At 37.0% G+C, this 12,842-nt stretch overlaps 1 protein-coding gene across 1 annotated transcript; it reads left to right on the top strand.

Annotated features, from left to right (window-relative positions):
* The first annotated feature begins 1,786 nt into the window (after positions 1–1,786).
* On the top strand, positions 1,787–11,701 carry tmem175 (transmembrane protein 175). Its single transcript, XM_074639434.1, has 10 exons — positions 1,787–2,206; positions 5,208–5,246; positions 5,380–5,477; positions 5,574–5,625; positions 6,466–6,501; positions 6,593–6,676; positions 6,802–6,966; positions 7,080–7,158; positions 7,248–7,383; positions 7,537–11,701. Exons 1-10 carry the CDS (start codon positions 1,955–1,957, stop codon positions 8,207–8,209), a joined length of 1,614 nt encoding a protein of 537 aa, XP_074495535.1. The 5' UTR covers positions 1,787–1,954; the 3' UTR covers positions 8,210–11,701.
* The last annotated feature ends 1,141 nt before the right edge of the window (positions 11,702–12,842 follow it).

The raw sequence follows: 12,842 nt of genomic DNA, 5'->3' as shown, positions 1-12,842 counted from the left end.
CAACAGGTTCTCACACAGTGAAGAGCTTATTTGAGAGATACTGTACTGTATGATGTTGCCCTCTAGAGACAGAAGAGTGCTTCACATGTCTAATCTGCACCCAGTAAACCAGGTTTGTGGATTTTTTGATTATAATTTACAGTCTTTAATGCACATTTTTGCACATTTTAGATCATAATTTACCATTTTTATTTCACATTTTGCACATTATTTGATTATAATTTAGTCTTTAATGCACATTTTTAGATCATAATTTACCGTCTTTAATGCACATTTTTAGATCATAATTTACCGTCTTTAATGCACATTTGTAGACATTTTTAGATCATAATTTACAGTCTTTAATGCACATTTTTAAATTATAATTTACAGTCTTTAATGAATATTTTTGCACATTTTTAGATTATAATTTACAGTCCTTAATGCTTCTTTGTTGTAATATGTACATACCTGTCACTGTAAATATAAATCTTACTCACTGTACATACAGTATATAAACATCTCCACATGTACATACTGTACAAAATCATCCAGTCCTTGTATATCCATCCTGTATTTATTTCTTTGCACTATTTGTCTTGTCACAACTTCCGAGCACTTGACTTGTAAAAGAATTGGAGTGCAGAGTGTCAGATGTTCAAAAATGTGTTTATGTACAACCTGAACAAATATTCTTAATTAACAAAAAGGCTCTGAATATGAGCATGGCATACATTCAAAAACCCCACTACTGCCTCCCAGTGTCAGGATCCAGGTATCACTTCACTCAGCAGCACTACCCAGGTTTCTCCTTTTGTTGCTCCACTTCCCTTCATCTTTCTGTGCAATGTACACAATTCTTTTCATGACATAAAATAATATCTAATTGAATCATCTCTTGCAACATCCATACTGTGAAATGCCTCTTCTAAATTATTTTTTAATTTGTAATATTCATTGAAGAGGAGTTAAAAGCTACAGAGGTCTCACTCTGCCCCTCTATGCAGGAACTAAATCACTAGAATGAAAAGTCTGCTATTTGGAAAATGACTGGAATAATCACCAACAACAAATGAGACCATGGTCAAACAAATATTATGTATAGCTGCAAGTGTCATGACTGCTTTCTCATCTAGGTACCAGACAATTATAACATGAATTTAAGTTTTGTTTGCATCTCCTTAACCTGCCATGATCTTAATCAAGATTCAAGATTCAAGATTCACTTTATTGTCATTTCACTGAGTATTTGCATACACAGAAGGAAACAAAATATTGTTTCTCCCAGCCCCCATCAGTGAATTAAAAAAGGATAGAATAAATAAGTATTTAAAATGAACAATAACTAAAAATAAAAAAATAAGTAAACGTTTCAGACACAATTTCATACAATTTGCGGTCGTGTTTAGCAGCAGAGAAAACATGTAAACAATAAAGGTTTTCAAAGTTTTTTTTTGTTTGTTTTGTATGGTGTTTGCAAAGTTGTGACTCCTGCTGTTTTTGTGTTTTGTTATGGTTAAAAAATTATCAAAAAAAAGTAATACATACATTTCATTAACATATTAAAAACTAGAAGTATATGTAATTGTTGCCGTATCCTCAATAAAAATAAATAAATAAATACGCATAAAACTCTGCAAGGCACCTTTAAAGACAGACACAAAAACAAAACATCAAAGTAAAATAATGTCTTATAAACCAAAAATTACACCATTTATACCACCAAAAACAAAACCTGGATCCGTTTTTTTTAACTACAGAGTGGGTACTCTTCCTTAATCAACGATCTTTGCTGCCAACCGGAAACCAGCAGTGCTGCTGCTTCCTGTTTCCGGTGTCTCCGCCCTCAGTCAGCTGTCTTCGGTTGTTTGCAAACAGTTCCGTCCTCCTGCTCCATCCATGGTCTCTGCTGCTGCTGCTGCTGCTGCTGCTGCTGCTGCTCTAGTGTCCTCTTTGGTCCTGTAGCGTCTCCACCATGGAGGACACCGAGGAGCGAGACATCGTCGAGCATCAGGAGGAGGAGGGGGAGATGATGGAGAAGAGGAAGAAGATCTCCAGGAGTCACGAAGCCTCCTCCTCCTCCTTCATGGAGAGCATCACTCCGTCCGACAGAGAGGACCGAGAGGACAGAAGAGAGACACACAGAGACACACACAGCGGAACTCAGTCCTCCCACCGGCTGCTGGCCTACAGCGATGCGCTCATCTCCATCATCGCCACCGTCATGGTGAGACACCGACACACACAGAGACACACACAGAGACACCGACACACACAGACACACACAGAGACACACACAGAGACACACACAGAGACACACACAGAGACACACACAGAGACACCGACACACACAGAGACACACACAGAGACACCGACACACCGACACACCGGGCCTTTAACCACAGAGTCCTCAGGGTGGTGATGGAGCAGTGGTCAGCTATAGGGATCGATCACATCATTACTATTCTATGAGTTTGAATGGTGAAACACCTTAATGCATTGATTCAAGTACTTTTACTACATTTCAGAGCAAAAAATGCATTTCTGTGAGTCAGCTGTATTGTTATTTTTGCATAATGTGTTGTTGGTGTTTTTGCAGGTTTACCTGTAAAACAGATGATAAACTTATCAAATACAACAATATTGTAATTGATAAAACTACCAGGAGTAGGTTGAGTAGTTACATTTCTCACATACTAATGCATTAGTGATACACTAATCCAATAATGTCATATACTGTATAATAACTAGGGACCAGGGACATCATTATTATTATTATTCCCTGACTCTGAATGGTGAAACACACCTTAATACACTGACTCAAGTACTATTTTCATTATACTATTTAATACTTCTGTTCCACTACATTTCAGAGGAAGAAATGACCTCACTACAGTGCATTTATCAGAGGCAGCTGTATTGTTATTATTGTATAATGTGTTGTTGGTTATCTTGCAGGTTTACCTGTAAAACAGATGATAAACTTATCAAATACAACATATTGTAATAGATACAACTACCAGAACTAGGTTGAGTAGTTACATTTCTCACATACCAATGCATTAGTGATACACTAATCCAATAATATCATATACTGTATAATAACTAGGGTTGTCAATCAATTAGTGTCAATGTCAATCCTAGGGTTTAGGATCCCTCAAATACTCCAGAGTTATTAAATGAAATATAAGACATTCATATATGTAAAATATTGCGCTCAAATATAACAATAAAAGCCTTTTTATTGTGTTATCAAACACATTTGCAGCATTAAAGCTTCAAGTAAAATGGCCCAAGAAAACTAAAAATCATTACTTATGTTTACAGCTGCAGCAGAGAACCCCAAACAGCATTTTATTAGGAAGAGTATTGGGGTGAAATGGCTGCTTTTTAAATAAGTAACAAATAAATAATTAGGACTGTCAATCAGTTAAAATCTTTAATCGTGATTAATGGCAAATTAATCACACATATCTGTTCAAAATGTTCCTTAAAGGGAGATTTGTCAAGTATTTAATACTCCTATCAACATGGGAGTGGGCAAATATGCTGCTTCATGCAAATATATGTATATATATATTATTGGAAATCAATGAACAACACAAAACAATGACAGATATTGTCCAGAAACCCTCACAGGTACTGCATTTAGCATACAACAATATGCTCAAATCATAACATGGCAAACTGCAGCCCAACAGGCAACAACAGCTGTCAGTGTGTCAGTGTGCTGACTTGACTATGACTTGCCCCAAACTGCATGTGATGATCATAAAGTGGGCATGTCTGTAAAGGGGAGACTCGTGGGTCCCCATAGAACCCATTTACATTCACTGATCTGGAGGTCAGAGGTCAAGGGACCAATGGATTCCTTAGGTTTTCTAGTTTCATATGATGGATATGATATGAATATGATGAAACTGAGCCACTACAACCTAAAAATTGCATGTTGCGTTAATGTATTAGAGAAATTTGTGTCAACATGTTATTATCACGTTCAATTTGACAGCCCTAATAATAACATAAAACTCCTAAAGGGGCGATTCAGTCTGCATAATTAGTACTTTACTTTTTAAATACATTTCCTGATAATACTTCCATTATTTTGCTTGATAATTCATTTTGAATGCAGGACTTTTACTTGTAATGTAGTTTATTTACAGTGTCGTATTGCTGCTTAAGGATCTGAATGCTTTTTCCACTACTGAATTTTAATTGGAGAACATGTGAGGTTTGGTTTAGTATAAAATATGCTGAGTATTTAATGGTAGTTAGACATTTTATGGAGTACAAAGGGACAATACTTGCTCTCTTTTCCAGCCATAAAGTGATTATGGCATGGAGTGCCACAGAGTTAGTTAAGCTTTAATTAAGTCTCACTGAGATCAAGATTAAAACAAAGATGAGTAAATCAGACAAAATAGGTGGGATTCAGGAAGAAGAACATTAAAGTCCCTCAGAGAAATTAAATGCCTCTAACTACAGTTTGTTTTGCAGTTTATTCCAGTAGTAAGTTGGTACACAGTACCAGCTTTGACCTGATGTAAACCAATCCTCCCCAGAGCTTTTAAAGCTAACGTGTCCTGTGACCTGTCGTCATGGTTGTTCACTTTGCAACGGCAACGTAGACGACTTAAAACACAGCTTTTCATTCTGAGGACGGTCCAGTTTTTTTCATATAACTCTATACAGTAGTTAGCATTCCTTACCCACTGCTAGACATAGGATGATATAGAATATCATGTCACGATGGCCAAAATAACTGTGATTCACGATATTAACCCGTGTAATGTATGGGTTAGAATGGCATTAAAACATACTGGAATCACTTTACCTCATATTTTGTTAAGAAACAAATATTTGTATTGCATCACAGGCAGGACACATTTTTAGTGAACATCCTTTTTAGTCAAAAACAAACAATCTTAAATAAGGTAATAATAAAGCATAAGGTCCGCCTGCATAAATAAAGGATACATTAAAAGAAAATAGCAACATTGTGTGATTTAATCCTTTATCGTCCCGCCCCTACTACCACTTGAAACATTCAAATTTAAGGTTTGAATTGTAGGTATAAATAAGCCATGATAATATTTATAATAGGGCCGTTAATAGATCAGGCTCACTGGCTAGTTGGACATCAGATTGTCTCTACAGATGTTTAGCATCGTGTGTCTTTCTCTGTTAACATTTGATGTTTGTACTAACGCAGTTTCCTTCATTCACAGATATTACCCGTCGCCCACACCAAGGTGGAAGATAATGCGGTAATGTCCTGTAGAACGAGTACTAGTATTCAGTGGTAGTGTGGTGATGCTGTACTACAGATCTTTGCAGTAATACTGTAGAAATGTATTGATTATTTATTATAAACATTTTATTATGTAATGTTTGGTATAGGAGTTGAGGGAGAGCGTTCAGCTTCTGCTGAGTACAAAGATCGCCGTTTACCTGATGACATTCATGATTGTGACTGTTGCCTGGGGCGCTCACATCAGGTGAGTCCTTATTAATATTAATAGCACTATTATTATTAGTAGCAGCGGTAGTAGTACAGCGGTTTTAAGGTCTATTCTTTGTGTTTGATTTCACAGGTTATTTCAAGTAATTGTACGCATTGATGATTGCCTCGCACTGCTGAACCTCGTAAGTGTTTAATAACGTCATCATTTTTTTATTGTATTATTTTGATTCAGTAATAATAGCAAATAGCTATTAGCAAGTACCTTATGAGTTTTTGTGTCTCACAAGAAGATGCTAATGTGACTGTAATAATGTCTAGTTTTATATTCTTCTTTTGGATTATATGACATGCATCACTGGTTGGTTATATTTCATGTCTACAGTGTTAAGAAGTTACTTTTTATGGCATTAGTTTTAATAAACACATCTGGACTTCATGTAAAGTTAATCTTTTGTCCGGTTATCGCCTCTCTGATTTACAATTTATATAATTTGATTAGCTGTGGTTTGCTTGCTCTTTGTTAACTTAAACATTACTGTACAACGTATAAAGAAAGAGACCTGCACATGAACTCAGACATAAAATAAGTGTCACATAAATCAGTACATGTAGGAAAATGATTTCCGACACCAAACACAACACTTGTTTTTGCTCCCAATTTTCACGAGTTGAAATAAAAGGTCTAAGACTTTTTTTGTGCACACAAAAGGCTCATTTCTCTCAAATATTGGTCACAAATGTGTTTAAATCTGTGTTAATGAGCACTTCTGCTTTGCCAAGATAATCCGTCAGGAGGGTGGATTATCTTGGCAAAGGAGAGTTGCTCACTAACACGGATTTAAACACATTTTTGTGCACAAATTTTCAGAGAAATAAGCCTTTTGTGTGCATAAAAAAAGTGTTAGCTAATTTCCCTGCTAAGAGAAAAGAGAGACATGTTCAGCGCTGTGCTGTGAGTGAAACTTGTTTCGAGCACGTTTCCTTCTTTCTAATGTGAAGTTCTGCTTTCGGTTCTATTTCAGGCGTGCATGATGCTGATAACCTTTCTACCGTACACGGTGAGTGTGAGGCACTGCAGCAGCTCAATAACAGCTCAATCAATCACACAGTTTACCCAAATAAATGTTCAACCTCTCTTTGTCTTAACAGTTCTCTCTGATGGCAGCCTTCCCTGAGAACATCCTCGGCATTTTACTCTTCTGTAGTTGTGTGATGGTGATGGGCGTCATTCAGGTGAGCCAATCAACGTGTTGTATTCTACTAGATAGAGGTGATGGCTGTATTATTGTTGCTCTTTTCTTCTAGTTGAACTACTGACATTCTGTGTATCATAATCCTACGTACCTTGTTTTCCGTAGTCGGTGATCGTGCTGTACGCTTTCAGCCGTCCCTTCCTGCTGAACGAGCAGATCCAGATCTCCGAGAACCAGACCTTCTACAAACACCACATCCTCAAAGTCATCATGCGGGTTCCTCTCATGTGCTTCTTCGCCAGCATCTTCTCCTTCATCTTCTTCCAGATGGTAGGTGGCAATTCAACTGTTTACAGAGTCAGCAGATGATTACAAGGTTAGAGATCGTCTGTTGTGATGGAGAAATCTCTTCTTTGTAGTGACGTTTTCATTTTGTCTTTCAGTCTTACGTGCTGCTGGCGATCGTCATTTTCCTGCCGTACATCTCCCGCTCTTTGAAGTGGTGTCGCAGCAAAGCAATGGGTAAGCTCTAGATTTACTTGTGACAGAAACTTTATGAACTATATTGCTGACCTCTGGCCAAAACATGAACCAAATCATGTCCATTTCAGGTCCAGTGCCGGAGTCTCCAGACTCCATGTTGTTTTACACCTACCTGCCTAACGAGCCCCTCAGCAAGGACCGAGTGGAGGCGTTCAGCGACGGAGTTTACGCCATCGTAGCGACGCTTCTCATCCTGGACATATGGTGTGTTTCACTTTAGTTTAACTACAGGATGCTTGTTGACAATTTTGCTTAATTCATGGTAATATAAAACCATGATAGTTTAAGTATGTGTGAGAAAAGAGTGCTTAAAAACCTCTTTTAACATTCGCCCTCTCTGGTTCCTTCCTGTTATAGCGAGGACAACGTCCCGGACCCAACCGTTGTGCAGAAGCAGTTTGGCGGGAGCCTGGTCGCGGCTCTGCGTGTCTACGGCCCCGAGTACCTCGCCTACTTCGGCTCCTTCGCCACCGTCGGCCTCCTCTGGTTTGTGCACCACTCGCTCTTCCTCCACGTCACCAAGACGACGCGCTTCATGGGCCTCCTGAACACCTTCTCGCTGGCGTTCGTCGGCGGTCTGCCTTTAGCCTACCAGCTAACGCACGAATTCCCGCGCAACTCTCGCAATGAACTGGAGGCCATTCAGATCAGCTGCGTGATCATTTTCTTCGCGGGTATATTTCAGCTCGCCATCTGGGTGGTCGCTCTTTACAACGAACGGGAAACGCTGCACCCTTACGTACGATATGGCGGACGCGAGCACATATTCATGTTAGCTAAGCTGTCTCTGTACCCCTGCATCGCTCTGGGGACGTTTTTCCTCACATGTATTTTGAGTAGATTCAGCGCCTCGATCTTCCACCTGATGGAGATCACCGTGCCTTTTGCTTTTCTCGTGTTGAGGTTGTTGGTGCGCGTCATAATAGGGTTGCTACGGCTAATTTTCTGTCCTGATAGACCCGACGAGAGGGGCATCATAGAGGAGGAAGATGACGAGTCGAGAGTACCGTTCAACGCTTTAGTTACCTAGCTAGCTAGGTAACTTAAAGGGAAGTGGCCACAGTAAAGAAGAAGAAGCTGACTGACAGCAGCGAGGCATTGTTACTAAAATGCTTGTTCTCTGAAAGAGTTACTGAAAGAAGTTGAACTGGGAATCACATGGAGGAGAAGATGGTTCAACATTTAAACTGGTTTGAATGTTGAGAAGGAAAATGGGATTAGATGTGACGTGTTGAAGGTGAAGTATGGAAGTAGAGTAGTGACAGCAGGATACTGACAGCCAAAGCCTATCCATTCATTTACGTTTTTTTAAACGATAACTTGAAGAATAAACTAATGCTAGTTTTGATTAGCGAATAATTAACAATCATCTTTCAAAAGCTTTGAAATGACCCACAAGATGGTTTAGCTCATGAGTTAGCGGAAGTTTTTATAATTATAGTTCAGTTTCTGCACCAAGTAAAGGCGTAAGATGAACTGTCCGTCCAACTGGTTTGGTTTAAATTCAACCGTCCATTTATCCAGAGAAGATTCGCTAATCATGTTAAGACATGTAGAAAAAATACTTCATAGAGCCGAAGTATTTAAATACTTTGTGAACGACAAGGAAAGTTTTCTCAAGTTCGTCTCCTTTCAGACTTTTGCGCCGATATAAATGTTGGAGTTGACCTGTTAGCAACTAAAAGAGTTTAAAGGGTCTGTAGTGTTTGCACTTTAAATATTATATACTGAACGGGTACGGCCATAAAATTGCAAATTGCACTGTTTTAGAATATTCTGATTCAGATATATACGGAAGCCCTGACACCGTGTCCTAACGGGATGTGAGCAGTCCGACTATAGCGCCGCAATGCGTAGCATCGGACGCTCTCCGTCCACACTAATCCGTTAAATTGGCACGTCTGTTCGAGAATGTAATCTGTGAAACAGGTGGGAAAAAACTGTTTTGGCAGGCGAGTGTTATATTCTTTTTGGCCACAAGAGGCTTAAGTGTTCCACTACCTCATGTACTAAATAGGACTAAAAGCATTCATGTTTTCTGCCAGGTAAGTTTTAATTTACATAACTTGCTATCAAACAACATATGTTCCTTGTTATGGCTGGGAAACCCACGGAGAAAACAGCAGGAAACGGCAAAAACGTGGTCAGGAAAAAAAGTTCAGAAAAACCAGGATAACTAACACGAGGAAATCATTGGAACGCTGGACTCGGGGAACAAAGACAAACTGGCTCAGAGACAGAGAAACAGACTAAATACATTGGCGAGGTGAGGCTAATTGGGCGCAAGTGAAACCAATCGGGGCGGAGTGAGTAATCACACAGGTGGGAAACACACAAGGGCAGGAAGTGTCTGAAAAGAGAGGAGAGGTAAGAAACACAAAATAAAACAGGAAATAAGTGAATATAATGAACAATAAAACACATAATATAAGGAGCAGGACGAGACATGACATACCTCGTGTATAGATGTTTAGAGTGCATGGAGAAATTAAAACTCACCTGGAAGAAAACATGAATGCTTTTAGTCGTATTTAAAACATAGTTGGTGGTTCACATCAGCCTCTTGTGGCCGAAATGAGTATTACAACAACAAAAATATATATTTTTTTCACCTGTTCTTAAGTCATAAAAACAGGAGAGAAAACAATTCAGATCAGACTTAGAAAATGGATCACCAGATTTTGTTTTTACTTGCATCTCAGGGCTTCCGTATTTATTTGTGTGTAATACTCACTGGAATGTAATCTCACCTTTTCAGTTATGTCTCAATGTTTTTTTCTATTTCTATTGTTTTCTTTTAATAATAAGACAAATTTGCACTTAAATGACCCCCAAAACTATATATTTAAAAATTAGATAAAGGCCAGAATGTGCATGGCTGTTGTTGATTTTAGTTTCAGGTTTTCTTGAAAGTTATGTCTTTAAAAAGTAACGTCAACTCAATATTATTACGTGATGTTAACATCAGAACAAATCAATTTATTTTACCTGGATATTAACATTCTGTTTTTTATTTTTATGGAGAGGTTTGTAAATCAGGTGTAGTTAATGTCGCCAGAAGGGGTCACTGTTGTTTCTGGTAAAATGTCCTGAAGCCATTTTCATGGCTGTAATGAAGATGTGCTTTGCTATGATGTACATTTATGTGTTTTTGATACTGACTCAAAAGGGAACTCAAATCTGAGACGCACTTTAATGGAAAACTGTCAGGTGATGGAGAAGGGTTATATTTATCAACAAGTGACTAAACAACACAGAGAGTTGAAAGAGTGACAACAAAAAACTGTTGAATTATCGCGTTTTAAGACGGAGAAAAAACACTGAATGTGGGCAGGTGAACTTGTTTGTGATTGGTTGATTGGACACGTCATATTTTGGGCATTTGTTTTTCTTTTTTTGTTTGTTTGTTTATTTAGATCCCCATTAGCCTTTGCATAGCAGCAGCTATTCTTCCTGGGGTCCACACAGTTTACATGGCGACAATACAAAAATACACATTCACACTACTCATCATATTACACTAACATAACACATGGTAATGCATGTCTACTATAAATATAATAATAACAACAATTGTCACAGTTTAAATAACACAAACACAAAGAAAATAGAAAGGCTCTGACTGAATCTATCATAATCTAACAGATAAATATCATTTGGTTGTCAGGATTTTATTCTGTTGAGGACGCTTAGCATTAGGGCTGCACAATTAATCAATTTTATCAAAATCGTAATACTGCAATTTTCAAATCGCAGGATGAGGAGGAAATCTCAATATTTGTTAAAGGCGAAATGTGTCATACCATTTTAAATTAAATATTGAGGGGCTGCAGAAACATCCTGGCCTACACATCATATTCTACAGACCTAAGAAAACATCCTTGTTTGGTACAGATTCCTGCAAAAAAAATAAAAAAAAAATCACACCATAATCATTTTAATGTGTTTAAATGAGAATAATGATGCAATTAGATATTCTATTTAAATGGTGCAGCCCTACCCAGCTTCCAGATCCAAGCTGCATTTAGAACAGAGTATGATTTTATTTTTTATTATTATTTATATCTAAAGATATGGTTTATTAGAATGGGAGCAGTGTAATTTTTATGATTTTTATGGAGGAATAAATGCCTGTATTTGTTTGCAGTTCATCACTGACGCTTTTTGCATCCAAAATAATGAACACAACATTTTGTCGGATATTTTCACCTAATATAAACAACTGTATTTGTGATTTTGCACACCATATTTTACAAGTTATGAGACATTTAGCATTTGTTGACACCAAATTACCACTCATAAATCAGAACCTTTCTCTTGTTGTCATTCCTCCAACATGGTGGCTTGTTTGTTGAGGCCAGATATTCCCTCTGACAGATTTCTGTTGTCAATGTTTAGTGAGCGTAAATGCTGCATTTGCTCTTTCACACTGTGCAAAAACTTTTTTTTTTCTAAATGTCAAATCATAAACTGTCGAGCTTCGTTTTGTGAATAAATCTGAAGTTGTTCCTTCAATGTGAAAGTGAATTCTCTGTCTTGTTTTAGCAAACATAATGAACAAAATGTACAACATTTTAAAGAAAAAAAAACCTTTATTCACCTTCGTACAGTAAACAGCTTCACAATATCTCTAACAAGATATCAGTATGTGGTTTATACATGACTTGGTATCGCCCCCATATGAACAGCATACTTCCTCTGTATCCGTTTTCATCTTATTCACTCCAAAAGCTTTAGACTCTCATTAGAAAACATTTCTGCTCAAAGCAAAATCAAACAAAATGTACACAAGATGATAAATTAAAAAGACAAGCAACCAAACATCTGCAGTGCATCATTACCTGACATTTGGGCTCCTAAAACTACCTTTTTCTCTCCTACCTTTACATTTGTGTACCACAGGTGTTTTATACCTTCACAACTTCAATACAAATATAAATAGTCCACACGACAACTTCCATCTAATTTGAACTGAAAATCTGTCTCGCCTCGAGTGTGCCACTGGAATAATACTTCTTAATTATAATAATTAATTGAGGCTTTTAAGTGAGTTTTAATGAATAAAGAAATTAAATTCACACATAATAATTGGTGGTGTCCATAAAACATTTTTTTGGCTAATTAATAGTTCAACTTCGTTATTGTCTTCTGCAAATTACTTACATTTATTTTGTTATTCTGTTTACATGTTTGTCTTCTAATTAGAGCTAAAGCTGAAACAATTAGTTGATTAATTGATTGATTGCTGATCAATCATCGACAGTTTTAATAATCAATTATTTGACTTTTGTTGGACATTTTTCTGCCATTTTTTGTATATTTCTTTGATTTTATTCCTACATTTTTTGGCAATTTTTCTGACATTTTTAGGGCATTTTCCCAACTTTTTTTAGGATATATTTCTGAAATTTATTACTTTTTAATTGTTTGAGTCATTTATCCTTCAAAAGCTCTTCTCAAGTGTCATAATTTTGCAAACAAAACAATAAACTGACTGATTGAAAATTTTAATTAAATTGAAATGATCATTTAATGGAAACTAAAGAATAAAAGCAGAAACATTCATAAGAATAATAGTACTAATACTACAGAATAATAGTAATATGTTTCTTTGTCTTTCGTATTTTTCTTTTAATTAATTAATTTAAACAAAATAAATCGAG

The sequence above is a fragment of the Sebastes fasciatus genome, chromosome 6 (genome assembly GCF_043250625.1).
Source record: "Sebastes fasciatus isolate fSebFas1 chromosome 6, fSebFas1.pri, whole genome shotgun sequence".
Classification (NCBI taxonomy): Eukaryota; Metazoa; Chordata; class Actinopteri; order Perciformes; family Sebastidae; genus Sebastes; species Sebastes fasciatus.
The sequence above is the reverse complement of the archived record's forward strand: the minus strand, read 5'-3'. Positions and strand labels throughout refer to the sequence as shown.

Coding starts and splice junctions, on each gene's coding strand:
- tmem175 (XM_074639434.1), top strand. CDS start 1,955: ATGGAGGACACCGAGGAGCGAGACATCGTCGAGCATCAGGAGGAGGAG. Junction 5,626..6,465: donor GCCTCGCACTGCTGAACCTC/GTAAGTGTTTAA, acceptor GTTCTATTTCAG/GCGTGCATGATGCTGATAAC. Junction 7,384..7,536: donor CTTCTCATCCTGGACATATG/GTGTGTTTCACT, acceptor TTCCTGTTATAG/CGAGGACAACGTCCCGGACC.